A 26,063-nucleotide genomic window follows, 5' to 3' on the forward strand; every position below is an offset into this window, starting at 1 on the left:
TGAAGTAAAAGACGATTTGGCTGGGTCAGAGTAATAATTTTGAAAGATAGACTGCAGATGCCTCATTCAGGGGAATCAGCAAAATAATCTGAGGAAAAAAGGGAAGTGAATATTTGGCCCTTAGATTTTTGTAGTAAGGCACCGCCTAGTTCTAAGTGGTTGAAGCCTTCTAAGCTCTTGTGTAAGCCTGTGAAAGGAAATTTTAGTGCGTGCTGGTCTTCTTTAAATCATGTAGGTAGTGTGGCTTTTAAAGAGGGGGATATTCTTTTTTTTTTTTTTTTAAGATTTTATTTTTTTATTTGGAGGGGGAGGGAATGAGGGGGGGGGAAGGGGCAGAAGGAGAAGCAGACTTCCTGCTGAGCAGGGAGTCCGGCGGAAGTGGGGTTCCATGTGGGGCTTGATTCCAGGACCTTGGATCATGATCTGAGCCCAAGGCAGACGCTTAACCAACTGAGCCACCCAGGTGCCCCAAAATTCTAATATTTTTGTCCTTAAGTAAAAACCACAGGATCTCTCTTCAGATATATTTTCCTATTGCTATTATTCTTTTCATATATGATAGAAAGTAAACGTGCAGGTGATAGAGTTGGGAGAATTAGTAAATCATTTTCTCAAAATTCCATTTTAAATTCTTACAGTTCAGTTTTATTTTGGCATCAGACTTCTCACTGACAGATCACAGTTAACATTTTTTTTTTTTAAGATTTTATTTATTTATTTGACAGAGAGTGAAAGAGGGAATACAAGCAGGGGGAGTGGGAGAGGGAGAAGCAGGCCTCCTGCTGAGCAGCACCCTGGGACCACGACCTGAGCCGAAGGCAGACACTTAATGACTGAGCCACCCAGGCGCCCCACAGTTAACATTTTTTTAGAGTATATGGGACTTGAAATTTGCAACTGTTTGTAAAGCACCTGTCATGATTTTTTTTTTTTCCCTCTAAAAAAATAGCAATAGTGGAAAAACCACTACAGCAAACTTTTTTTTTTCTGGGAAAAATATAGGGGGCTATGGAAAAGTGAAGAAGAGTATTTTGTGAAAAGATATTGGTGCTGAAATAGTTTATGTTGAATTGAACACACCATATGACAGAAATCACTGCCTTGGAGAGAGATTGCCTGGTACTTTGTCCTTACGCTGTCTCCTTTGTCATTCTTTGTCCCTGCCCCTTTATTTTTTTAATAGCATGTATTTATCTGATATCATATTATTTGTATATTAGTCTTGTAAATTTTTGTCTCCCCATTAGAATGTTAGCTCTGTGAGAATAGGGACTTTGTCTTTGCCACAATGCTAGAATAGTGGCTGGCACGTAACAGGTACTCAGTAAATACTTGATGAATGAGTAAATGAGTTAATTTATAAGAGCTAGGTTATTTATTTCTAGGAATAAAATATCTGTTTTTTAAAATCTTACAAATAGTATTATGTTTGCTGGGTTGAATTTGAACCTTTTCATCTTACGTTTTTTAAAAGACAGATTATTTCCCAAACATTATGCAGTGCTTCCGTGGGCATTTGGTTTCATGTGGGGACTAATCATTCTTAGTACTTGCTGCCATGTAGGTTTGATTATCCTGAACGTTCTACAATGATGTGATAAAAGGAAGGGTTTGTAGATGAAGTTCTTATTTTGCTAAGGTTCTTTTACTTTGTGATCCTAGGTTGGTATAAATGACACTGAATTTTTCACATCAGATTGATAAAAAAATTTTAATGTCTGACAGTATCAAAGTTAGTGAAGATGTCTCTGAAAATGGTAATTTAGAAACTGCGGTGGGACAGTTTCTATGTAGGACAGATTCTAAACGATGTAGGAGTTTAAATTGGTACAGCTGCCTTGAGGGACAACATTTTCAGTTATTTAGTAAAGTTGAAAATGGGCATACCTTACCTCATAATTTTGCAACTTCTAGAGGGCAATAAGAATGGGTGGAGGTGGTGCAAAGGGGATGATACCGTAAGTTTTCTTTAAAGACGAAAAGCAACTATGATGATGTTAACAGTTAATTCTGGAAGGCAGAATACAAGTGCTAAGTCATCTTTGCACCTTTCCCTATTTTCTGTTGATTTTGTTGTTTTGAATCCATAACTTTTTTTTTTAACTTTTTTTTTTTTAAAGATTTTTTATTTATTTATTTGAGAGAGAGAATGAGAGAGAGAGAGCATGAGAGGGGGGAGGGTCAGAGGGAGAAGCAGACTCCCTGCTGAGCAGGGAGCCCGACGCGGGACTCGATCCCGGGACTCCAGGATCATGACCTGAGCCGAAGGCAGTTGCTTAACCAACTGAGCCACCCAGGCGCCCCATAACTTTTTTTTTTTTTAAAGTAATTTCTACACCCACGTGGGGCTTGAACTCTCGACCCCGAGATCAGGAGTTGCATGCTCCTGTGACTGAGCCAGCCAGGCACCCTCCCCCACTCCATAACTTTTAAGTATTGTTTCCCAACTCTGAAAAATTGTAAGCCTACAGAAGAGTTGCAACAGTAGTATAATAATACCTTTGTACTTCTCATCTAGATTCCATAGTTGTTAACATTTTGCTGTGTTTGCTTTATGCACTAGTAGACACATTTTTTGCTGAACCCTATGGGAGTTAGGTATAGATACCATCAGGACACTTTACTCTCTAAATACGGGTGTGTATTTCCCAAGAACAAACACTTTCTTCTGCATATTTGCAATTTAGTTGTCACCTTCAAGAAATTTAACACGGATATAATATTATTCTTTAACACAGAGTACCTATTCAGATTTCCCCAGTTGTCCTAATAATACTGTCCTTAGATATTTGGTTTTGTGTTTGACCCAAGATTAATTTAAGGAGCTTGCATTGCTTTCAGTTACCTGCTTGAATCTGGACTGGTTTTCCAGCCTTTTGGAGGGGGCGGGGCGGAGGGTGTCTCTCATGACCGTAAGTATCCAGACCAGTTGTTTTGTAGGATGCCCCTCAATTTGGATTTGTCTGAATGTTTCTGCATGATCAGATTCAGGTTAAACATTTTTGGTTGGAATGCTGTGTAGTGGATTTTAGGTCTCAGTGTATCCCATCAGAGGCACCAGATGTCAGTTTCATTATTGATATAAATTTGATTATTTGAATAAAGTAGTATCTACTAGATTTATATTGTAAAGGCACCCTTTTTCCTTTGTAATTAATAAGTAATCAGTGAAGTGATTTATTTTATTTTATTTAAGATTATTTATTTTAGAGAGAGAGAGCATGCACTTGGGTGTGCGGGAGGAAGGGCAGAGGGAGAGGAGAGGGAGAGAATCTCAAGCAGACTCCCCGCTAAGCATGGAGCCCAATATGGGGCTTGATCCCACAACCCCGAGATCAATACCTAAGCCAAAATCAAGAGTTCAACGCTCAACCAACCACCCAGGTGCCCCGTTCTTTTATTTTTTTTAATGTAAAAAAGTCTTTTTTCCCCTTTTTAAAAGATTTATTTATTAGAGAGAGACAGAGACAGAACGTGAGCAGTGGGGAGGAGGCAGAGGGAGAAGGAGAAGCAGACCCCCCCCCACTGAGCAGGGAGCCCGATGTGGGGCTCAATCCCAGGACCCTGGGATCATGACCTGAGCCGAAGGCAGATGCTCAACTGACTGAGCCACCCAGCCGTATCACATTATGTTTTTTTTTTTTAAAGATTTTATTTATTTATTTGACAGAGAGAGACACAGTGAGAGAGGGAACATAAGCAGGGGGAATGGGAGAGGGAAAAGCAGGCTTCCCGTGGAGCAGGGAGCCCAATGTGGGGCTCGATCCCAGGACCCTGGGATCACGACCTGAGCCGAAGGCAGACACTTAACGGCTGAGCCACCCAGGCGCCCCCCATTATGTTTGTTTTAAACAGCACTGGTTTAAGGAGCACCTGGATGGCGCAGTTGGTTAAGTGTCTGACTCTGGTTTGGCTCAGGTCATGATACCAGGATTAGGAGATCCAGCTGAGTGATGGGCTCATGCTCAGTGTGGAGTCTGCTTGAGTTTCTCTCTCCCTCTCCCTCTGCTCCTCCCCCCCCCGCCACATGCGTGCTCTCTCTCTCTCAAATAAATAAATCTTTAAAAAACACCAGCACTAGTTTAAGACAATAGACTTCTAAACCTGCACACAGAGTAATAATACATGCAATATGTGTTGGGGCTATACTCAGAATTTTATACTTAATGTATTTATTCATTTCTCAGTTCACACTCTTCAACCTATCTTCCATATCAAAATATCAAACATATCAAATATTTTTATATCAAAATATCAAAGTTTCAGAGTCTAATGTGAAATTGTTTAGCAGAGCACTAATAAATATTTGTGTACCACCGTGCACAGGGCATTCAATCCATAAAGTAACTTGTTCTGGGGCACCTGGGTGGCTCAGTTGGTTATGCGTTGAACTCTTGGTTTCAGCTCAGGTCGTGACCTCACAGTATTGGGCTCTGTGCTCAGTGCGGAGTCTGCTTCAGATTCTTTCTCCCTCTCCCTCCCCCTCTGCCTCTCCCCACTCCCTCTCTCCTTCTTCTTCCTCTTTTTTTTTTTTAATATTTTATTTATTTATTTGACAGAGAGAGACAGCGAAAGACGGAACACAAGCAGGGGGAGTGGGAGAGGGAGAAGCAGGCTTCCCGGGGACCAGGGAGCCCGATGTGGGGCTCAATCCCAGGACCCTGGGGTCATGACCTGAGCTGAAGGCAGCCGCTTAACGACTGAGCCACCAGGTGCCCTCCCTCTCTCTTTCTAAAATAAATAAATAAAATTAAAAAAAAAAAAACTTGTTCTGCTACACTTCAGTAGCTGAAGGGACACACATTCTGTATCTGGCTAATAGGCATTCTGCTCCTGCAGTGTGCCTGGCACCATGCTAGATGCCTTACTTTCACTGACCTATAAAATCCTCACAACTACCCTATGTAGTAGGTCCTATTTAAAGAAGAAACGGAAGCACATAGAGGTTAAGTAACTTGCCAGAGTCCCACAGTCTGTGGAAGGTAGGTTTCCAACCCAGCAGGCTCAAACCAAAACCACCACACATTCATGGGGCTCAATCTCACAACCCTGAGACCATGACCTGCGCCAAAACCAAGAGTCTGAGGCTTAACCGACTGTGCCACCCACGTGCCCCTGAAGTGATTATTTTAAAACTTTATCAGACTCATGAGTTGTTTATAGAGGTACCAGTATAAAGGGTAAAGAAGATTTAGATTGGAGATACTACCACTGAATGGGAGAGTGGAAGATCAGGGAATGCTGGATGAAGGAGATGACATTTGAACGGGATTGAACATCATAGATGTAATTAGCTATAGGGCTATTGGAGAAGGGCTCCAGGTGAAGGAATAAGCTGAGGAATGAAGAGGAATTTGTAAATTAGATAGAATATCCAAGTCTTTTTACTTTTTTTTCTTTTCTTTTTCTGGCTAGTGTGTTAGGTCTGTGAAATGGAAAAATGGGAGGAAAGATTGTAAAGGTAGCTTGAGATGAAGAAATACTGAAAAATTGAGGCTACCCAGATGATAGTATGTGATCATTTGCCTGCAGGTGTATCGCTCCCTTCCTAGTGCTCACTACAGTGAAATTGCTCACAGGGAACCTGAAGTCAGTATTCTGAAGAAGAGCCAGAGAGGCAGCGCAGGGGCATGAAGAGTGGGGGCTGTGAAGTCAGACAAATCTAGTTTTGAATTCTCTGCTGCATGATAGCTGAGTGGTTAGGCAGTAAGTTATTTGACTTTTCTAAACCTGATTCCTCATCTGTAAAGTGGGGGTGATAGGATTGACTAATAACAATAGCATATGAAAAGCATCAGGCACGTGGCTTTCGTTTAGTAATTGCTAGTTATCTTTTGGTACTCCAGCTCTCAATCTTCTTTAACTCTTTTCCACCTTGGTTCCACATCCCTGACTTTAAAACAAGCCTTAGTCTTCTGGTGCCTTCTTGGCCACTATCACAGTGCTGTCACTTCTCACTTCACCCAGTTGGCTCCACTGTGACTTTGTGAGCTGCTTTCCAGTGATGGCACAGAGTGCTTCCCACCTTACAAGGTGATGCTGCCTCGTAATGGCATTTGGAAAAATTACCCCTAATTATTGTAGAAAACTGAAGAGGGAAAGTGGATATATTCCTAATAAAAAGACATTTCACTTTATTTGAAAAAAAATTTTTTTTTAATTTTTTTTAGGATTTTATTGGATAGAGTTGGTTCTACATTACTCTAGGATTCTGCAAGGTAAAGTATGATTTATTTTTTAATTTAATTTTATTTTTTTGTAAAAGGCTGATATAAGTGGAATCTCTGTTACTTGCTGTGGAAAGACTAGTACTTGAAAAAAATTTCTCAAATGGTTAATTTTTTTTTCCTCTTCAACTTCTGTTTTTTCACTACATATAATTCCTTCTCTGGAGTTAATCTTTTCATAGTCATGAAGGATTTCAATTATGTATTTTTTTGCATCTCAACTACCCAAACTTGTGTTTGCATGAAATTATTTGTGGCTTTTGCTCCTTAAATAATCCTAATCAAGGTATTTTCATTTTTAAAGGAACTAAGATCAATGATTTCTATATCATGTACACATTTTAGAAGAGGCTTTAGGCACCGAGCTGTTTGATTTCTTGTTTTTATTTTTTTTTGTTTTTGTTATTTATTTTTTTAAAATTTTAAGTAGGCTTCACACCCAATGTGGGGCTCAAACTTACAGCCCTGAGATCCAGAGTTGCGTGGTCTACAGACTGAGCCAGCCAGGCGCCCTTCTTGTTTTTAAATTATAGGTAATTAAAATTTCTTTCTTTAGGGCACCTGGGTGGCTCAGGCGGTTAAGTGTCTGCCTTCGGCTCAGGTCATGATCCCAGGATCCTGGGATTGAGCCCTGCATCGGGCTCCCTGCTCAGTGGGGAGCCTGCTTCTCTCTCTCCCACTCCCCCCTGCTTATGTTCCCTCTCTCACTGTCTCTCTCTCTGTCAAATAAATAAATAAAATCTTTAAAAAAAAAATTCTTTCTTTATACTTACCTATATATTTCTCATTTTTTGGAATATGTTTCAATATGTATTATGATTTTGTAAAAACATTTTCAGTAGGGCAGTTTTTCATGGTTTCTAAGCTGAAACCCAGGGTTTTTTTGTTCTTTTTTTTTTAAGTTTATATCTGTACACCCAGTGTGGGGCTCAAACCTATGACCTTGAGATCAGGAATTGCATGGTCTTCCAACTGAGCCAGCCAGGTGCTCCTGAAACCCAGTTTTGAACTCTGCAATGCAAAAGTCAGAAGTGGTGAATGTTTGTTGATACTTCAAGTTGTTGTATTTAATATATATAAATGAATGGTTAAGCAAATGTTTAAAAGAAAAGTATAGCTTAATGCTAACAGTGTAATTATATATATATGTGTATATATATAAAGCCAAAATTATCTTTGTATATTTTTTTGTATGCTGTTTTTAAAATATAAGGCTTTAAGTCTACTGTTGTAACTGTAAAAGCAGGCAAGATGTCTGCTCATTAATCTTTCTGTCCGAAAAGATGTTTGCTTGGTCTTGCTCCCTTATAATGCCAGTACACCCACGCTAGACACTAGTGGGAAGCGTGTCGTCAAACATGTTTAGTTCTTCCTTATTTTTTTACTTATTAATTTATGTTTCCAGTTTATTTTATGTGAATCTTTGAAAGGATTAAAACTGGAAAATTTAAAGGACAAAAGAATTAATCAAGGGATATTAGCCTATTTCTCTTTTTACAGAATCAGAGTCAAATTATCTTCCTAAGCAGTCTTAATTTTATCCAAATACATGTATTTTTAAAGTTTTTAGGACTTAGGCTAAACTCATCTTTTGTTTTTTAAGATTTTATTTATTTGGGAGAGAGAGAGAGAATAGGCATGAGCAGGGGGAGAGGCAGAGGGAGAGAGAAAGGGAGAAGCCGACTCCCCACTGAGCAGAGAGCCCAGTGCAGGGCTTGATCCCAGGCCCCTGGGATCATGACTTGAGCTGAAGGCAGACACTTAGCCGACTGAGCCACCCAGGTGCCCCTAAACGCATCTATTTTTAACCCACTCTAAACTGTCTCCTTTCATTTTCTAATGCAAAACTCTGACCCCATCTATTGATTTTACTTCCATTATTTGTAAATCATGACTACCTGACAAAAATACATTAGGTCTAAAAGTCACAAGGCAGAATTGCAAAAAGTTTACAAATACAGATTTCTGTATTGAAAAGCTTAGGAAAGACTAGGTGAATTCTTTTTGCAGAATTATTTCATCTTTAGTACCTCCTTTAGAACCCAAGGAGTCTTTGAGTCCTCTAAAACCAAGTGTTTATTAATATCTGACTATTCAAGGTTGTGATGGGCCAACTTGGATTCTGTGAAAAGTGACCTGTTAAGCCTCCTTGTAAGTAAGTTTCTGTTCCATCATTAATGATAATGATAACTAGCATTTTTGAGTTCTTTCTTTTTTTGTAGGCATTATGTAAACTAGTTAAAATTAGGAATTTCGTAATTCTATGGAGGCATCTTAATGATTGATTCTTTTTGAAAAGCTATTTAAACTAATTAGATTTATTTGCTATTTATTTATTTATTTGTAAATAAAGGAGTTTCCTTCAATGATAATAATGCTTCTTGAAGTTTGATAATATTTATAATTTTATGAGATACCATTCTGGTAAATATGATAAAATGAACATGACAGCCTGCTGTTCATATACCTCCCTTAATTTTTAGGGTGGATCTTGGATCTTGAAACAGGCTTTACCAGTATTACAGCTCAGCAGAAATGCAGCTGAAGCTTCAAGTTCTCTTTCTGCTCTGCTCTCTGGTGGTTTCATACACTCGCTGTATTTATGGAGGAAGCTATGTTTATCCAAGGGACCGAAGCTTCCTGAAAGCATGTGAGGTGGTGAAATCTTCCTCTCAGAAATTCTCAAAGGGTTCTAAGGATTTTAGGTTTTTAAAAAATCATTTGGTTTATCTTGAACTCCAGATTTATATATGTCTTAGTGAGTTGTCATTAGAGATTGTTGAATAAGAGGAAATTAGATTTGGTGGTATTTAATTTCAGACTAATAAAATTAATGGAGATTTATCTAATTGTGAAAGTTCCTGATATCCATTTCTAGATTGGGTACATATTTTTGTATAATTTATTGCTTCTGGGAAATCAAAGGACGTAATTTTAAAGCCGTTGTAGTTCTGCTTTTTGGTGTGTAGCTTGTTATTGTTGAACTGTGTCCAGAAGTACTGTCCTTTTTGTTGCACTTGAAAACTTTCACAGTTTTAATATATAATTATTCACAGAATTTGTCTGGTCCTGAGTGTTTAAGTAATTGCACTAGCAAATCTTTCAGCAGGGGGGGTCTTAGTGCCGAGTTTTTATTATGTTCTCATTTTTTTAAATTACTAAAGTAATGTTCTTTATTTAAAACAACAACAACAGCTGGGTGCCTGGGTGGCTCAGTTGGTTAAGCGTCTGCCTTCAGCCCAGGTCATGATCTCAGGGTCCTGGGAATGAGCCCCGCATCGGGCTCTCTGCTCAGAGGGGAGTCTGTTTCTCCCTCTCTATCTGCCCCTCCCCCCTGCTCATGTGCGCGCGTGCTCTCTCTCTCAAATAAATAAAATCTTAAAAAAAACAAAAACAAAAACAAACCCCAAAAACTTAAGGGGCACCTGAGTGGCACAGTCAGTTAAGCGTCCAACTCAGTTTTGGCTCAGCTTGTGATCTTGGGGTTGTGGGATCAAGCCCTGCATTGGGTTCTGTCGACTTGGGATTCTCTCTCCCTCTGCCCCTGCCCCCCACTTGCTCATGTGCACGCTCTGTCTCTAAAATAAATAAATCTTAAAAACAAAAAACAAAAAACTGGAGCACTGGGTGTTATACGCAAACAACGAATCATGGAACACTACATCAAAAACTAAGGATGTAATGTATGGTGATTAACATAACATATAATAATTAAAAAAACAAAACAAAACCTAAAAACAATGCAGAAAAGGGGTGCCTGGCTCGCTCAGTCAGAAGAGCATGTGACTCTTTATCACAGGGTTCTGAGTTTGAGCCCCATGTTGGGTATAGAGATTACTAAAAAAAATAAATATAAACTTTAAAAAAATGCAAAAAATGAAAGCTTTTCTTCCCCACATATACATGCACATACTATACATTTTGGGTTTTGTGTTGGTTTTTTTCCCAGAAATTATAGTTAACGCTTGTGCTTGCATAGTGCTTTACATATATTAACTTGTTGTTGTTGTTGTTGTTGTTTTGAGGGGGGAGGGACAGAGGGAAAAGCTGAGAGAGAATTCTAAGCATGTTCCATGCCCAGCGCGGAGCCTGACATAGGGCTCGATCTCACATCCCTGCGATCATGACCTAAGCCAAAATCAAGAGTTGGCCATTTAACCAACTGAGCCACCCAGGCGCCCCTAGGTATATTAACTTGTTAAATATTCACAGCCCTGTGAACATACCTTATGAATTAGATTCTATTTTATATCCATTTGCAGATGAAAAAAGTGAGGCAAGGAGAAGTAATTACCAAAGACTAGTGAGTGGCAGAGCTGAGATTTGAGTCCAGGTAGTCTTGCTCAAGTGATGTGTTTTAGCTGCCTCTGGGGTCTTACCATGTGTATTGTCCTGCGCTGTGCTTTTTGCATGTAATGGTAGATGATGGACAACTTTCTGTGTACCTCTGTCTCCTTAATCATTGTGTAGTATTCGATGGCAGAAGTGTGCCATAACTCACTTAGTGTCTTTCAAACTCAATCTTGTTTAATACTGCCAGTTACATTAGTAATGGTTTCAAGTAAGATTTTAAAAAGTCAAGATTTTTGAACTGAAACAGGTGAAGATACATTAGTATTTACGAAGTAATGCATATTTGCTGTCCAGGTTTTTTTTTTCTTTTACTGTCCAGGTTTTGATATTCTCTCAGTTTAGTTGTATAATAAAATCCAAGCTTAACCCACAGGCTATTGGGTATGCATGAATTTCATTATTTTTGTGGTCTGTCTTCTTTAGTTCTGGAAAATTAGTAGTGTATTGGGGGTAAAAATCTACATCTATTTGGATTTTATTTACTTTGGTAGGGTCTAGAATTTTGGTGTCATAACAAGAAGTCTGGTGTAGTGTTAACTTGAGATGTAAATACTCTCTGGCTTTATATTACTTGCCTCTTCCAAGTAGGGTGCCTTTTGGTTCCTTGTTCTTGTGCCAGAAAGAGTTGGTACTAAGTCTGTTTTTTTTCCTACGATGGTTTAGTATTGTTTCAAATATACCAACTGAAGATATTAAAGTATCATTGTTTCCTTTTTTTCCCCTTATTGATAGTTATATATTTAAAAAAAATTTTTTTTTTAAGATTTTATTTATTTATTTGACAGAGAGAGACACAGCGAGAGAGGGAACACAAGCAGGGGGAGTGGGAGAGGGAGAAGCAGGCTTCCCGCGGAGCTGGGAGCCCGATGTGGGGCTCGATCCCAGGACCCTGGGATCATGATCTGAGCTGAGGGCAGACGCTTAATGACTGAGCCACCCAGGTGCCCCGATAGTTATTTCTTAATTGTGAGGAAGTATCTTTTTTAGTACATTAATAATTATTTCAAGTATGCTTATTAGAAATATAGTAGATATTTTCAACTTAAATTTAGTTACTGTTCTTTAATTATTTTGGAACTGGTTAGAAGTCGCTTGGCTGAGTCCTAATTAGCACACTGCTCGTCATCATTCAGTCCTTTATTAACTTTTTATAAATGCAGACATTAAATCAGTACCTGCTAAACACCAGTCTGTCTGCTAAGCAGTGGGGATACCAAGATGACTATCTCCCTACTTCAGGTAACTTGGAGTTTTGTTGAGAAAACAACATTTTGTTGCTAACAGTATAAAATACTGTGATAGAGATGAGCCCAAATGAGAAAGTATGAGAATGGCTAGGAAAGGTTCCTTGGTTTCAGCTCACTCTGATGCCTAAGTGAGATTTAACTGGCCAATGACAAGAGTGGGCAAAGGATTCTAAATAGAGGGTATATAGAAATCTGATCTGTGAAAACCGTTCAGAATTGTTATTATCACGTACAGTGTGAAAACATGGGCCCCTTAAGGGCAGACCTTACCCATCTTGTTCATCAGTGCCTAGCACACTGTAGATGTTTAACAAACATTTGTTGAATGAATGAGTGAAGGAAGTGTGTTAAGCTTACTGTGCTTGTCTGTCCATTTTTTGGAAATAAATGAGTTCATTATTTTTAATACCTGACGATTTTTAGGTCATATAATTTAACAAAACATTATAAAAGAGTAATAAACTATTGCTGCACTGAAGGAGGTTAAGTCTCGTAGACATGTACACATGTAGACTTTGTCATGTAGACAAATCCTTGTAATTCAAGATGGTAATTTATATTTATAAAAAATATTTGCAAGGGATGTCTATCTCTTGTATGGATTGGTTAGATTCCTGAAAAGTGGTGGGTAGTTAAATCCTCAAACTTAAAATATTTGATTGATAAAATATAGGAGCTAACATTGTGGCAGGTATGTCATTAAAAATTGGCAGTCATGTCCTTTTTTGCCATATCAGGTTCATACGAATATTATGTAAGCACTAAAAAAAGAAAAAAATATATTATGTAAGCACTGGAAGTACCTATATAATGAACAAGAAAAAAAGTAACTGGCAGTTCTGTCAGGGTGTAGGCATCAGTATCTAAAAATGTTTCCCATGCTTAATCCTTGAGTAACATCATAATTTTTCCCAAATCTGCATCCTACTTGTACTATTATTTATTTGTCTTTTTTTGTGGACAAAATTTAAAAATATTTTTCAAGAAGCTTTATGTTGGGGCGCCTGGATGGCTCAGTTGGTTAAGCGTCTGCCTTCGGCTCAGGTCATGATCCCCAGGTCCTGGGATTGAGCCCTGTGTTGGGCTCCCTGCTCAGCGGGGAGTCTGCAGCTCCCCCTGCTTGTGCTTTCTCTCCTGCTCTCTCTCCAGCTCCCTGTCAAATAAATAAAAATCTTAAAAAAAAAGTTTTATGTTATTACACATAATGAAAGGCTAATAATACTTTATATTCTAAATAAAAAGCAACTTAAATATAATAAAAACAAAACAATGTTATGAAACCTAGCTAGCTACTATTTGCAGGAGGTCCTGGGTTTGGGGCGCCTGGGTGGCTCAGTCAGTTAGGCGTCCAGCTCTTGGTTTCGGTTCAGGTCATGGTCTCCGCTCAGGTCATGGTCTCAGGGTCTTGGGATCAAGCCCCTCGTGGGATTCGTGCTGAACGTGGAGCCTGCTTAAGATTCTCTCTCTCTCTCCCTCTGCCCCACCCCTGCTTGCACTCTGTCTCTGTCTCTTGAAATAAATAAAAATTAAAAATAAAAAAAAGGTGCTGGGTTTGAGGCCTGCTATCCTTTAATTAAAAGGAGAGATTAGCAAAGTGGTAGAGAAGTGTTGAAGACAAATTGGCACCTTGCTTAGATTTTCTCCATGATGTAAATAGAAGGACTGAAAGAGACTTGAAGATGGGGTAACTTTTGGGGTATTTGAGTGGCTCAGTCAGTTAAGTATCCTACTCTTGATCTCAGCTCAGGTCTTGATTTCAGGGTCATGAGTTGAGGCTGCACGTTGGGCTCCACGCTGGGCATGGAGCCTACTTAAAAAAAGAAAAAGAAAATGGAGTAACTTTCCTACTTCATGGTTCATTGTTGTTTAGTGTTATTAAGGAGGAAGGGATGCACTCTGTTGGTGGGAGTAGTTCCCCCAGAGCTTCACAGAGGGAAGAGATTCGGGGACTGGGCCTTGAAGGATAAACCTGAGTTCATTTGAACATAAGGAGGCTGTGGGCCTTTTGGGGCCTATATAATAGTATCTGCTCATGTTGGAGACTTTAGGATATAGTATGGCAGTAACAGCTACTTTTGGGGAAGTGAGGAAATGGTGGGAGATGAGTTAGAAGATGTAAAAAGAGGGATTTAAGGAATTAATCTCTAGTAACTTTTTCTTTTTTCTTTTTTTTTTTAATTTTTTTATTGTTATGTTAATCCCCATACATTACATCATTAGTTTTAGATATAGTGTTCCATGATTCATTGTTTGTGCATAACACCCAGTGCTCCATGCAGAACGTGCCCTCCTCAATATCTAGTAACTTTTTCTAAACTTTCATATATCATTTCTTTCGTAGAATTTGAGGGAATATATTATTTATTTAGTCTCGAAATCCAACTAAATCTGACTTTGTCAGACAGTTTGAAACTTTCAAAGAAAGGGGGACTTGTCCAAATACTGACTCACATATTAACAGTTGTCCGAAGATTGGGGTGATTAAAAGTGGCCTTGACTGTGAATTATGCACTCACAGATGGCATAGTAGTAAAAGCTCGGTGAGCCACATGTACCTGGATTCTACTCTCAGCTTTGCCAGTTACTAACTTCACCTTGGGCAGATTATTTAATTTCCTCAGTTTCCTCACCTGTAAAATGTCGATAAGAATACCTACCTGCCTTTCAGGGGTGTTACGCAAATTAGAGGAGAATATCTATGTTAAAGCCCCTGATTGGTGCCTAGTTCATGACAAGCCTGAAATATGTGGTAGTTGTTGTTGTTGCTGTTTTAAGATTTTATTGATTTATTTGTCAGAGAGAGAGAGTGCACAAGCAAGGGGAGCAGCAGGGAGAGGGAGAAGCAGGCTCCCCGCTGAGCAGTGGGACTCAATCCCAGGACCCTGGGATCATGACCTGAACCGAAGGCAAACACTTAACCAACTGAGCCACCCAGTCATCCCAGTTACTATTCTTTTTATTTCCTAAACACCGATATATTTTACTACCACCAGTCAATTAAAATTCTGTTCAAGTTCAGCCATTACTATTTATAATGCCTTTTAAGAAAGTTTGCTATTAAATGGATATTAATGTAAAAACACTTTTCTTAAACAATTCTGGCTAGGAAGTATGTTTGCCTTGCTTCACTTGACCAGGAATTAGTGCAAAATGTAATGTGCCTGTGGAAATTTTGTTATGAAGCATCTGTATTTCATTTCTGATCACAGTAAACCAAGAGAGAAAATGTTTTCAGTGTGATAACTGTGTTGGGGCACCCGGTTGGCTCCGTTGGAAGAGCATGCAACTCTTGATCTCGGGGTTGTAAGTTCAAGCCACACATTGGGTGTAGAGATTACTTAAAAATAAAATCTTAAAAAAAAAAAATGAACACTAAAATGTGTTACCAGCTGTTAATGGATCCTGGAACATCATGTGGTAGCTGGTAATCCTTTTTCTAGATGGTGGTTGTTGAAGATTGTGATAAATTACGGTGTTCACATGTTTTCCTAAGTTAGTATACTTTTTTTTACTGAAAAAAAAATTTGCTAAATTGAATCCGTGGACTTAGAAGTGTATTACTTGCGTAATTTAAAAAAAAATACGCTTTATTTTTTTTAGAACAGTTTTAAGATTTACAGAAAAATTGAGAGGATAATACAAGGAGTTCCTCTATACCCGGCACTAAGTTGCCCCTGTTCCTAACATCTTACATTAACATGGCATATTTGTTACAATTAGCGAACCACTGTTGACACATCATTGTTAACTAAAGTTCAATTTCCTTAGTTTTCACCTGATGTCCTTTTTCTGTTCCAGGATCCCATATTATATTTAATTGTCATTATCTCTGTAATTTTTTTTTTTTTTTTAAGATTTTATTTATTTGACAGGGAGAGAGAGACAGCGAGAGAGGGAACACAAGCAGGGGGAGTGGGAGAGGGAGAAGCAGGCTTCCCGCTGAGCAGAGAGCCTGATGCGGGGCTCGATCCCAGGACCGTGGGATCATGACCTGAGCCGAAGGCAGACGCTTAACGACTGAGCCCCCCAGGTGCCCCGTCTCTGTAATTTTTAATTAGATCATCTTAAATTAGGCACATTAACATATTTGCAAACATGCTTTGTTCTCAAATTTCAAAGCCATACTTGCATGTGGCATTTATGTTACTAAAAATGCTTAGGCTGAAGATTGTGGCCTTTACTTTCAGTTTTAATAAGCCTTTTACAAGTGTAGGTTCCACAATCTTAGCAAGTAGTCTAACCTGTTAAGACTTTAATACTTCCCACTTACTTTCATGGAAAGGTTCATTTTGGTCAGTTCTCTTATGCGATGGACATGGAGCTGTGTCCCCTTGAAATGATAGACATCACCTTTTAATTAACAAGAAGAATGATGTCTTACATTGTGTAGTCATTTACACTTTCCAGTCATCTCATATGAACTGTACAGCTTAGCACATGAGAGGGACAGGGACACTCCAGTTTTGGAGATGAGGAAACAGAAACTTAAGTGAAATGACTAAGTTTCCAGTAGGTCACACTGCCGGTAGGTGTAAAGCCCAGTCTTAAATGCCTCAGATCTTCTGACCCCAGTTTTGTTATCCTTTTTGCTATTTTGTTTGACATAGTCTCTAAAATGAGAAAGGAGCAGGTGGTCTTATATAATATGGGCTGTCTCATAAAGTTATTCCTGAATTTATTAGATTAACAAAGAGATGATTAGTTTGTTTACTTGAAGTCTAGCTGTTAAAGTATAGAACCATTAGATACCTATCATTAACTTGGGATCCCTTTAATTAGAATTTTCAACAGGGAAAACATGAAACATGATTCTCATTCCAAAAAACATTTGAAATAATTTTTTTCCTAGTATAGAGTCCTTCTCTTGAATCATAGGAGTTCATTCAGGCATAGTTGCTAACATTTGTAATATGTGTATCCTCCTTGGAGCATATTTCCTAGTTTGCACATTTCAGGCTGTTCTTCCTCTCCATGCTCTGCATCAGAATAGGTATGCTTACTTATCAGGAATTGGCAGACTTTTTCTGTAAAGGGCCAGATAGTAACTATTTTAGGCTTTGTGGGCCATATGGACTCTGGAGGACTCTGGCAACTATTCAGCTCTGCCATTGTAGCAAGAAAACAGCCATAGATTATATGCAAACAAATGGACATGGCTCTGTTCCAATAAAACTTTATTTATAGAATCAGGCCCCTAGCTGAATTTGGCCACAGGCTGTAGTTTGCCAGGCCCTGCTCTGTTACCATTGTGGAAGGATACAGAAACCCATTGTGCTTTACTGCTTCAACTAAAATCTTCCCACTGTTCTCTCACTGATATGTTTTCATAACATGAATTGAAAAGCTTAAAATTTGATTTAACGTGCATGGTGTATAATGAATTTTATTTTTGTAGAAAATGTGGTAAGTGGAACTGAAGTTACAGATTTTCATAGTCTAATTTTTTGCTATAAAAAGAAATGAGCTCACTTGGAAAATGCGTGCAAATTTCAGGATAAAATTCTGTTTGTTGTTAGATATGTTAATGCCTAATGTTAATTTACAATCTTTTATTTTACTTATGTTCTTTTTCTTAGAGCAACTTGTAACAATGCAATTAGCAAATATATATGAGCGCTTCTTGAGTGTGCTCATGGTATTGGGGGCTAGGGATACATCCATCTAAAAGATGCTCTCAGCCTTTGAAGGGACCTGTCATTTTTGCTGGAAAGACAGGATACAGACATCAAAGATGAAAAGATGTTGAGTAGGTAGTTGCAAATTTGGATCTGGCATTCAGGGGAAACGTAAAGTCTAGAGATACTAATTTGGGAGCTGCCAGCATTTTGATGGTTCTTAAGCCATGAGATGGAATGAGATTGCCTAGTACTGAGTGTAGATGGAAAAGGAAAGTTCTCAAGACTGAGCTTTAGGGTAGGGTACACCAGTGTTTTGAAATCAGGGAGATGAGGGGCAATTACAAAGGAGACTGAGACTGAGTGGAGAAGACAGGGGAACACCATGAGAGTGTGGCGTCCCAAAGTCAAGAAAGTGTTTCAAGGAGAGTGGTGTCAGATGCTTCTGTTAGGTCAAGAAGAGGAGGAATGATAATGTATCATTGGATTAATAATGTGCTTATTTATTTATTTATATATATTTTAAAAGATTTATTAGAGAACGGGGGGGAGGGACAGATGGAGAGGGCGAGAGAGACTCAAGCAGAGCAGACTCTACACTGAGCATGGAGCCTGATGCAGGGCTCGATCGCACGACCCCGAGATCCCAACCTGAGCCAAAACCAAGAGTCAGACACTTAACCGACTGTGCCACCCAGGCACCCCACATGTGCTTATTTATTATTGGTGAATTGAAGTCTAGCAGTTTTGATGGAATGGTAGGATAAAACTTATTGGTGTGGGCTCTGGAGGGGATCAGAGGAGAGAAACAGGAGACAGTGATTATAGACATCTCTGTCAAAGAATTTTCTTCTAAAGGGAGGGAAAAAATGGGGGTGGAAGCTGAAGGGGAGACATGAAGTAGAGAGTTTTTTTTTTTAAGATGAAAAATAATAGCATGTTTATATATTGGTGAGAATGATCCAGTAGAGAAGGAAATGTGGATGGGAGGGGGATAGGGTGGTTGGGATTTCCACAGTAATGTTCTTAAGTAGATGTGAAGGGAGGAAATTAGCATACAAGTGAGGCTTGGCTTTAACCTAGAGAAAGGCAGTTCATTCAAAGTAAAGAAAAGTGGAGCGCGCGCGCGCGTGTGTGTGTGTGTGTGTACATATATGTACTTGTAGTTACTTGTAGTTTACTTGCTCCTGGCTTCATAGTTGACTAAGCTTTGCGAGGACAGAGGCTGTCTGTTTTGTTCTGTCCTGTACTCTTAGTGCCTGGGTACAGTGAAGACATTCAGAAAATATTTGTTGATTTGAATTAAATTGGAGAAGATAGCTTTTAACAGCCTTTCCAATTCTAAGATTCTATTTTGATACTAAGATCATAGAGGAGGGACGCCTGGGTGGCTCAGTTGGTTAAGCGTCCAACTTTTGATTTTGGCTCAGGTCATGATCTCAGTGTTGTGAAATCAAACCCTGTGTCGTGCAGAGTCTGCTTTTCCCTCTCCTTCTCCCCCCCCCCCCGCCGCTCATGCTCTCTCTCTCAAAATAAATAAATAAGTAAAATCTTAAAAAGATCATAGAGGAAATAAAGAATTTAAGCTCAGCCAAGAGGTGAGAGTTGGAGACACCTGTATTTTAAATGATATTTGAGCGTAAACTCAGATGAAGTCGATGTCACTAGAAGCCAGGTGAAGTTCTGTAAAAACCAATAGATAAAAGGAACTTTAAGGAGTCAATTATTAACAGAACTGGAAATTAAGGTAGATATGACTGACAAAATGTTTAGATTAGTTGGTTGAGAGGAAGGGCTGCTTTGGAACCAGAACTGAGTCAGTGTGAATTTTGATGTAGCTGCTTGCTAGGTATGTCAACACTTTTCTCAACTGTGAAATGAAGTTAATGAGAGCACAGTCATCATAGGGTTATAAGGATTCAGTGAGGAAAAAAATAGCAGTGCCTGGCATGATAAAGTTCTAAACAAATGGTGGCTTGGTATGAGTATTGTTATTGTTAGTTTGATATTGATATTGTCATTTTACTTTTCAGGAAACTAACATATTTGCAAATATTTGTATTTTCCTGTTGTCTTCAGTATGGTAAAATCTCCCCACTCTAGTTATTTATGCCTACATTTTATTTAAGCAATTTCCCAATAGCTGTAACTATTGTGTTATAGTGGTGCCTTAGAAGAGCAGAACAACTTCATAGACAAACCCTTTTCTGCAACTGTTGTTTTTAAGTAGTGACCTGTTAGGTATTATTTGTGTGTGGGGGGGTATTTTTTCAAAATGTATGAGCCAGTAGACTTGGGGCTACCTGAATTGAGTTCAGTTAACATGTTTGAGCTCCTACCTGCCATCAGCTATGTTAGGACACAAAGTTGAATTCTTTCCCTCAGTGTTTACAGTCTAAGGGGAGAGAGAGAGCTATAATATCATTATACTCTGGCATGTGCTACATGTTGTATAAAATAAGTATTCAGAACATGATTTTAATTTAGGTAAACTGTGGACAAAAATATAGGTCAGAGTTAATTTATATTTTTAATCTCTTGCATTTTACCCAGTGGTCTACTGACACTTTTTAGGGTGGGGGGGCAGAGGGAGAGGGAGAGCAAGAATTTTAAGCAGGCTCCACACCCAGCATGGAGCCAGACACAGGGCTGGATCTCACAATCCTGAGATCATGACCTGAGCTGAAATCAAGAGTCGGATGCTTGGGGCACCTGGGTGGCTCAGTCAGTTGGGCATCTGCCTTCGGCTCAGGTCATGATCTCAGGGTCCTGGGATCGAGCCCCTCATTAGGCTCCCTGCTCAGTGGGGAGCCTGCTTCTCCCTCTCCCTCTGCTGCTCCCCCTGCTTGTGCTCTCTCACTCTCTCTCTCTGTCAAATAAATAAATACAATCTTAAAAAAAAAAAAAGTCAGATGCTTAACTGACTGAGCCACCCAGGCACCCTTATATAATAATGTTTTTAAAAGTATTATTTTGTAGGTTAAGTTATTACCTGTTTTTTGGCAGCACCCAGACCAACTTATTATAGAAAGAAAAGCATTAAAGCAAATAATTCTTGAACTTGATGAAAGAAAAAAATGCTTAACAAGTTTGTCTGGATTTATTTAAAACATCTTTGAAGACATTTGGAACTATTAAAGGATTTAGAAGGTGAATTCTTGTTTAGACTAGGTGGAGCATTACTTTCATGTGTTAATTTTTTTAAGTGAAGCTGTATTTGAAGGTTTTAATTTCTAAATTGTATAAATTGGTTCATATTTTGCTGTGTCATTGGAAACATTTTATGTGTCCTATCTTGAACAATATTTTGGTTATAATTAGACTGTGAGCTCCTTGAGATTAGGGGACCTGGCTAGGCTCCAGCCAAGCTCAGTAATATATTTGTTGAATTAAGTTGTATTAAAGCAGCAAGAAGGGCACAGTTTGAGAATTTCTAAAATATTTTTCCCTATTTTTTCATTATGAAAAATTTCTAACATAACTGAAATTGTTGAAGGATAGTATAATGGTTATCATCTACCCTCCACCCAGATTCAACAGTTGTTTATATTTTGCTGCATTTTAAAAATCTCATTTTTTTGCTGAACCATGTAGAAGTAAGTTGCAGACATCCTAACGCTACTTTTACATACTTGAGCATGCGTCTCTTAAAAAGAAGATATTCTCCTAAGTCACCGCAGGATTTTTGAGTCATTCTTGTAGAGATCAGGGTAATAATAGTAGTGTACTGGCTCTGTCATCTCTCACTTGTGTGCTCCTGGGCAACTTACTTCACATCCCTGAACCTCAGTTTCCTTAGCTGCAGAGCATTTATCTCAGAGGAATATTATGCAGATGAAGTGTGTAAAGGCACCATTTTCAGTTGATAACGTGTTTTCCCCATACAATACTCAAGTGTGGTGAATTAATACCACACCCACCCTTGTTCCCAGAGTTGGAAACTTTTACCTTTTTTTCCCCATTTGTTGTTAATAAATCTTGTATTTCTATCTTGTAACATTTCTCAAACCTGTCCTGTTCTTTCCATTGCCACCACATTTCCTGCCTGTCAACAATTTTAGTCTCTCTTCTTCTGGTCCCATCCTCACCTCCTCATCCTTTCCTTACTGCCAGAGTTTATGCTCCCAAATATAAATTTAATCTTGTTAATTTCCTGTTTAAAACTTTTCCCATCACCTACAGTGCAAGGTCCAAGTTTCTTAACTCTGGCTTCTTTGTACGTCTGTCTCTGCAGCCTTATCTCTTATTATGCGCGTTCCCTCCCTCCCCCCCCTCACTGAACACACAGACACAGTCCCCCAAACTGTAGCAAGCCATGGATAGCTCTCTAAATGTACTCTTGGTTACACACATCTGTGCCTTTGCTTGGTTGACTCCCCGTATCTGGAATTCTACCCCACCTGCCATCCTCTTTATGTCTGGCAAATACTCATCTTCTCCCCTCTCCCCAGCTTGCCTTTTAAGACTAGGTGCAGGTTCCTTCTCCTTTTCCCCCTCTCCCTGTCTACATTGTACAGTCTTCTAGCATAATACCCGTAACATTTTTGGACAGCCATTTGCTTGCATGTCTGCCTCGTTCTGCTAGGTTAGAAAGTCCTTGAGGATACACAGGTTTTATCCCTTTTTGTATTCCTAATACCTAATATGTTGCTTGTACCAGGGGTAAAATAAATGTAGATATTGAGTCCACATTTTATGGGTGAAAAAAATCCGAGGTTCAGAGAATAATCTTTATGTGCCCAAAGTAACAGAACTAATTAATGAAACATTCAGATCTTTAAGAACCCATTTCAGTATTGTTCCCATTAACTATAATAGTTCTTAGTCTGTATACTTAGAGCTCCCTAGAGGATGTTAGAGTTCCCACATGGAAGTCTATAAAGTCGTATATGAATTTTCTGTAAATTGAGTTAATACAATTATATAAGTATATGTATGTCACCAGTTTTTCTTAATGTACCCACATGGTTTTGTTATTAACTTAACAACATCTTAGTGGACATACTTATATTTTTTTTAAAAAAGATTTCATTTACTTGAGAGAGAGAGGGGGAGGAGCAGAGGGAGAGGGACAAGCAGACCCCCACGCTGAGCACAGCCTGTCACGGGGCTTGATCCCACAACCCCGAGATCATGACCTGAGCTGAAATCAAGAGTCGGATGCTCAACTGACTGAGCCACCAGGAGCCCATACTTTTATCTTTTGAGAGGAGAGCAGTATGAGGGCCTTCATGATACAGGTGATTTGGAATAACAGCTTTGCATAATTTGCTAGGGAATTGATAAGGTATAAGAAAGTTTTTTTTTGTTTTTTTTTTAAGATTTATTTATTTTAGAGAGAGGTAGCACGAGTGGGGGTGCAGAGGGAGAGAGAGTCGCAAGCAGACTCCAAGCTGAGTACTGAGCCTGACTCGGGGCTCCATCTCATGACCCTGAGATCATGACCTGAGCCAGAACCAAGAGTTGGACGCTCAACTGACTGCACCACCCAGGTGCCCCAAGAAAGTGGTTTTTGAAAGCAGTAAGATTCAGGTTAGATGGTGAGATCTGAAATTTTCTTAGTCTTTTTTTTTTTTTTAAAGATTTTGTTTGTTTATTTGACAGAGAGAGAGACAGCAAGAGAGGGAACACAAGTGGGGGAGTGGGAGAGGGAGAAGCAGGCCTCCCGCTGAGCAGGGAGCCCAATGTGGGGCTCAATCCCAGGACACTGGGAGCATGACCTGAGCCGAAGGCAGACGCTTAAGGGCTGAGCTACCCAGGCGCCCCTGAAATTTTCTTAGTCTTCAGTAGTTCATTAAAATAAGAAAGTTAGGGGCGCCTGGGTGGTTCAGTCGTTAAGCGTCTGCCTTCGGCTCAGGTCATGATCCCAGGGTCCTGGGATGGAGCCTTGCATCGGGCTCCCTGCTCAGCGGGAGGCCTGCTTCTCCCTCTCCCACTCCCCCTGCTTGTGTTCCCTCTCTCGCTGTCTCTTTCTGTCAAATAAATAAATAAAATCTTTAAAAATAAATAAATAAATAAAATAAGAGAGTTTAAAAATTTCTAAAAACAGGGGTGCCTGGGTGGCTCAGTCATTAAGCATCTGCCTTCAGCTCAGGTCATGTTGGATCTCAAAAAAAAAAAAATGTGGTCTGGCAGGCATTCTAGGTTCAAGGGTATAGCTTAAGTAATAATGCTTTAAAATATGTATGCTATTTCTGTCAGTTTGTTTAGCTACTAGATAAATAAGATTCGTGTGATTTCATTGATTCCTTTGGCGAATATTTGTTCAATTCTTGCTACGAACCAGGTGCTCTGCTCAGCCCTGAAATTACAGCTGTGAGTGAATAAAACAGACAAGCCTTACCCCTCCTTGGTGGCCCTTACCTTTTAGTGGGGGAACCATACTCAGCGTAATGAACATGCAAGTAGGTATCTGTAATATAATGCTAGACAGAGGCAAGTACTTTTAAAAAAGGTCAGAAAAGGGAATAGGAAGTGACAGTTTCTATTTTAGGAGTTATCTGAGAAGGCCTTTCTAGATAGACATTTAAACAGAGAGAACTGAGTGAAGTAAAAGTACTTGCCGTGCAAAGATACCTGGAGGAACAGCCTTCCAGACAGAGGGATCATCAAATGCAAGAGGCTTTGAGGAAGGGGCATGCTTGGCCTGTTCAAGCAAGGAGGCCAGTGTGTCTGGAGCTATGTGAGCAAGGGTAGAATGGTAGGAGATGAGGTTGGAGAAGTAGCCAGGGGTAGATCCTGTAGGACCTTTAGATTTCATTCTAAATGTAATGTAAGCCTTTGGATGGTTACTAGTAAGGCGATAAGGTGATCTGACTTAAGTTTAAAGGATACTCTATGCTATGTAGAGAACAGACTCGAGTAGTACAAGAAAGGAAACAGGGTGATCAGTTAGGAAGTGGTGGTTATAGACCTTTGGGTGAGAGATGATGATGGACGTGGCGAGAAGTAGATTGGAGATGTATTTTGAAGATCGAGTCAACAGGTTAAGTTGATTGATTGCAGTGTAGAAGGGAGCAGTCAAGGAAACTCTAATGCTAATAAATAGACACTAGACTTGAAAGAAATACACACGTTTTTACTGTGGCGGTCTCCGAGCAGTGGCCTTATTAGGAGCTTTTTTTTTCTTTTCTTTTATCTGTATTTACCAGTTTTTCTATACCTGTAATGCTTCTGCAAAAAATATATAGATTATTTTAAAATTAGAGTTAATCAGAATACTGAATGTAGCCTCTTCATGTATTCTCTTATCCCTTTTGATTTTGGAAAACAGTCTAAGTGACACAAAATTTCTAAACCTGTCTCTTTACTCTTAGTGATCAGCCTTTGTACCTTCTCCACATCTGAAGATGGTGAAGCTGGATATTCATACTTTGGCCCATCACCTTAAGCAGGAACGCTTATATGTGAACTCTGAGAAACAGCTCATTCAGAGGCTCAATGCAGATGTACTTAAGACAGCCGAAAAGTTGTATCGTACAGCATGGATTGCTAAGCAACAGAGAATTAATTTGGATCGGCTTATCATAACCAGGTAAAAAAAAAAAAGGTTTTGAGGCATTAAATTTTATGAACCACTGTAATTCTGTGCAAACTATAAATAAATAAATCTATTTCCAACAAAGTGTATGCTTTCAGATAGTTTGAATCAACGTTAAGGTGAGTCTTATTTTGTCTGTTAATTAACTTAAGCCTTTTATAGAGAATTTTAACTTAAGCATTAATATTTTATACCACACCAATTAATTTTGTATCTTTGTATAATAACATTTTATTGTTGCTAAGAGTAAATTATCTTGTGTTCCTTTTTTTAAGTAGGCTCCACAACCAACGTGGGGCTTGAACTCACGACCCTGAGATCAAGAGTCACACACTCTACCCACTGAGCCAGCCAGGCGCCCTTCTACTTTTCTATTATTATTATTATTATTATACTAAGATTAAGACAGTTTATTTTGAGTAATCTCTATACCCAACGTGGGGCTCAAACTCAACCCTGAGATCAAGAGTCACATGCTCCACCAATTCAGCCAGTCGCTCCCCTTTTCTCCTGGTATTATTTAATATACAGTTGGCCCTTGAATACTGGTTTGACCCATGTGGGTCCACTTATATGTGGATTTTTTTTTTTTTAAGATTTTATTTATTTAGTTGACGAACACAGCGAGAGAGGGAACACAAGCAGGGGGAGTGGGAGAGGGAGAAGCAGGCTTCCTGCGCGGAGCAGGGAGCCCGATGTGGGACTCGATCCCAGGACCCTGGGATCATGACCTGAGCTGAAGGCGGACGCTTAACGACTGAGCCACCCAGGCGCCCCTATATGTGGATTTTTTCAGTAGAGTACTATAAATGTATTTTCTCTTTCTTACGATTTTCTGAACAATATTTTCTTTTCTCTAGCTTACTTTATTCTAAGAATACTGTATATAATATGTATACAAAATATGTGTTAATCAACTATGTTATCTGTAAGGCTTCTTCTTTTTTTTTTCAAGATTTTATTTATTTGACAGAGAGATAGTGAGAGCAGGAACACAAGCAGGGGGAGTGGGAGAGGGAGAAGCAGGCTTCCCGCTGAGCGGGGAGCCCGATGTGGGGCTCGATCCCAGGACCCTGGGATC

General features: G+C 39.2%; 1 protein-coding gene across 11 annotated transcripts in view; it reads left to right on the plus strand.

Moving 5' to 3' along the window:
• Nucleotides 1-26,063, plus strand: part of GAPVD1 (GTPase activating protein and VPS9 domains 1) — a 74,462-nt gene that overhangs the window by 1,756 nt on the left and 46,643 nt on the right. For 8 of the 11 annotated variants that reach the window (XR_004301120.1, XM_032418244.1, XM_032418242.1 and 5 more), the window contains exons 2-3: nucleotides 6,171-6,218; nucleotides 24,759-24,976. Coding sequence is in view for 10 of the 11 variants with exons in the window: in XM_032418244.1 (XP_032274135.1) it covers nucleotides 24,792-24,976 (185 nt within the window). In the remaining variant the exon portion in view is untranslated. Of the gene's footprint in view, nucleotides 1-6,170; nucleotides 6,219-8,612; nucleotides 8,883-24,758; nucleotides 24,977-26,063 lie in introns of those variants that run through there. The other 3 variants (XM_032418240.1, XM_032418243.1, XM_032418241.1) reach the window with 2 other exon arrangements.

The sequence above is a fragment of the Phoca vitulina genome, unplaced genomic scaffold (assembly GCF_004348235.1).
Source record: "Phoca vitulina isolate PV1807 unplaced genomic scaffold, GSC_HSeal_1.0 scaffold21, whole genome shotgun sequence".
In the NCBI taxonomy this organism is placed as follows: Eukaryota; Metazoa; Chordata; class Mammalia; order Carnivora; family Phocidae; genus Phoca; species Phoca vitulina.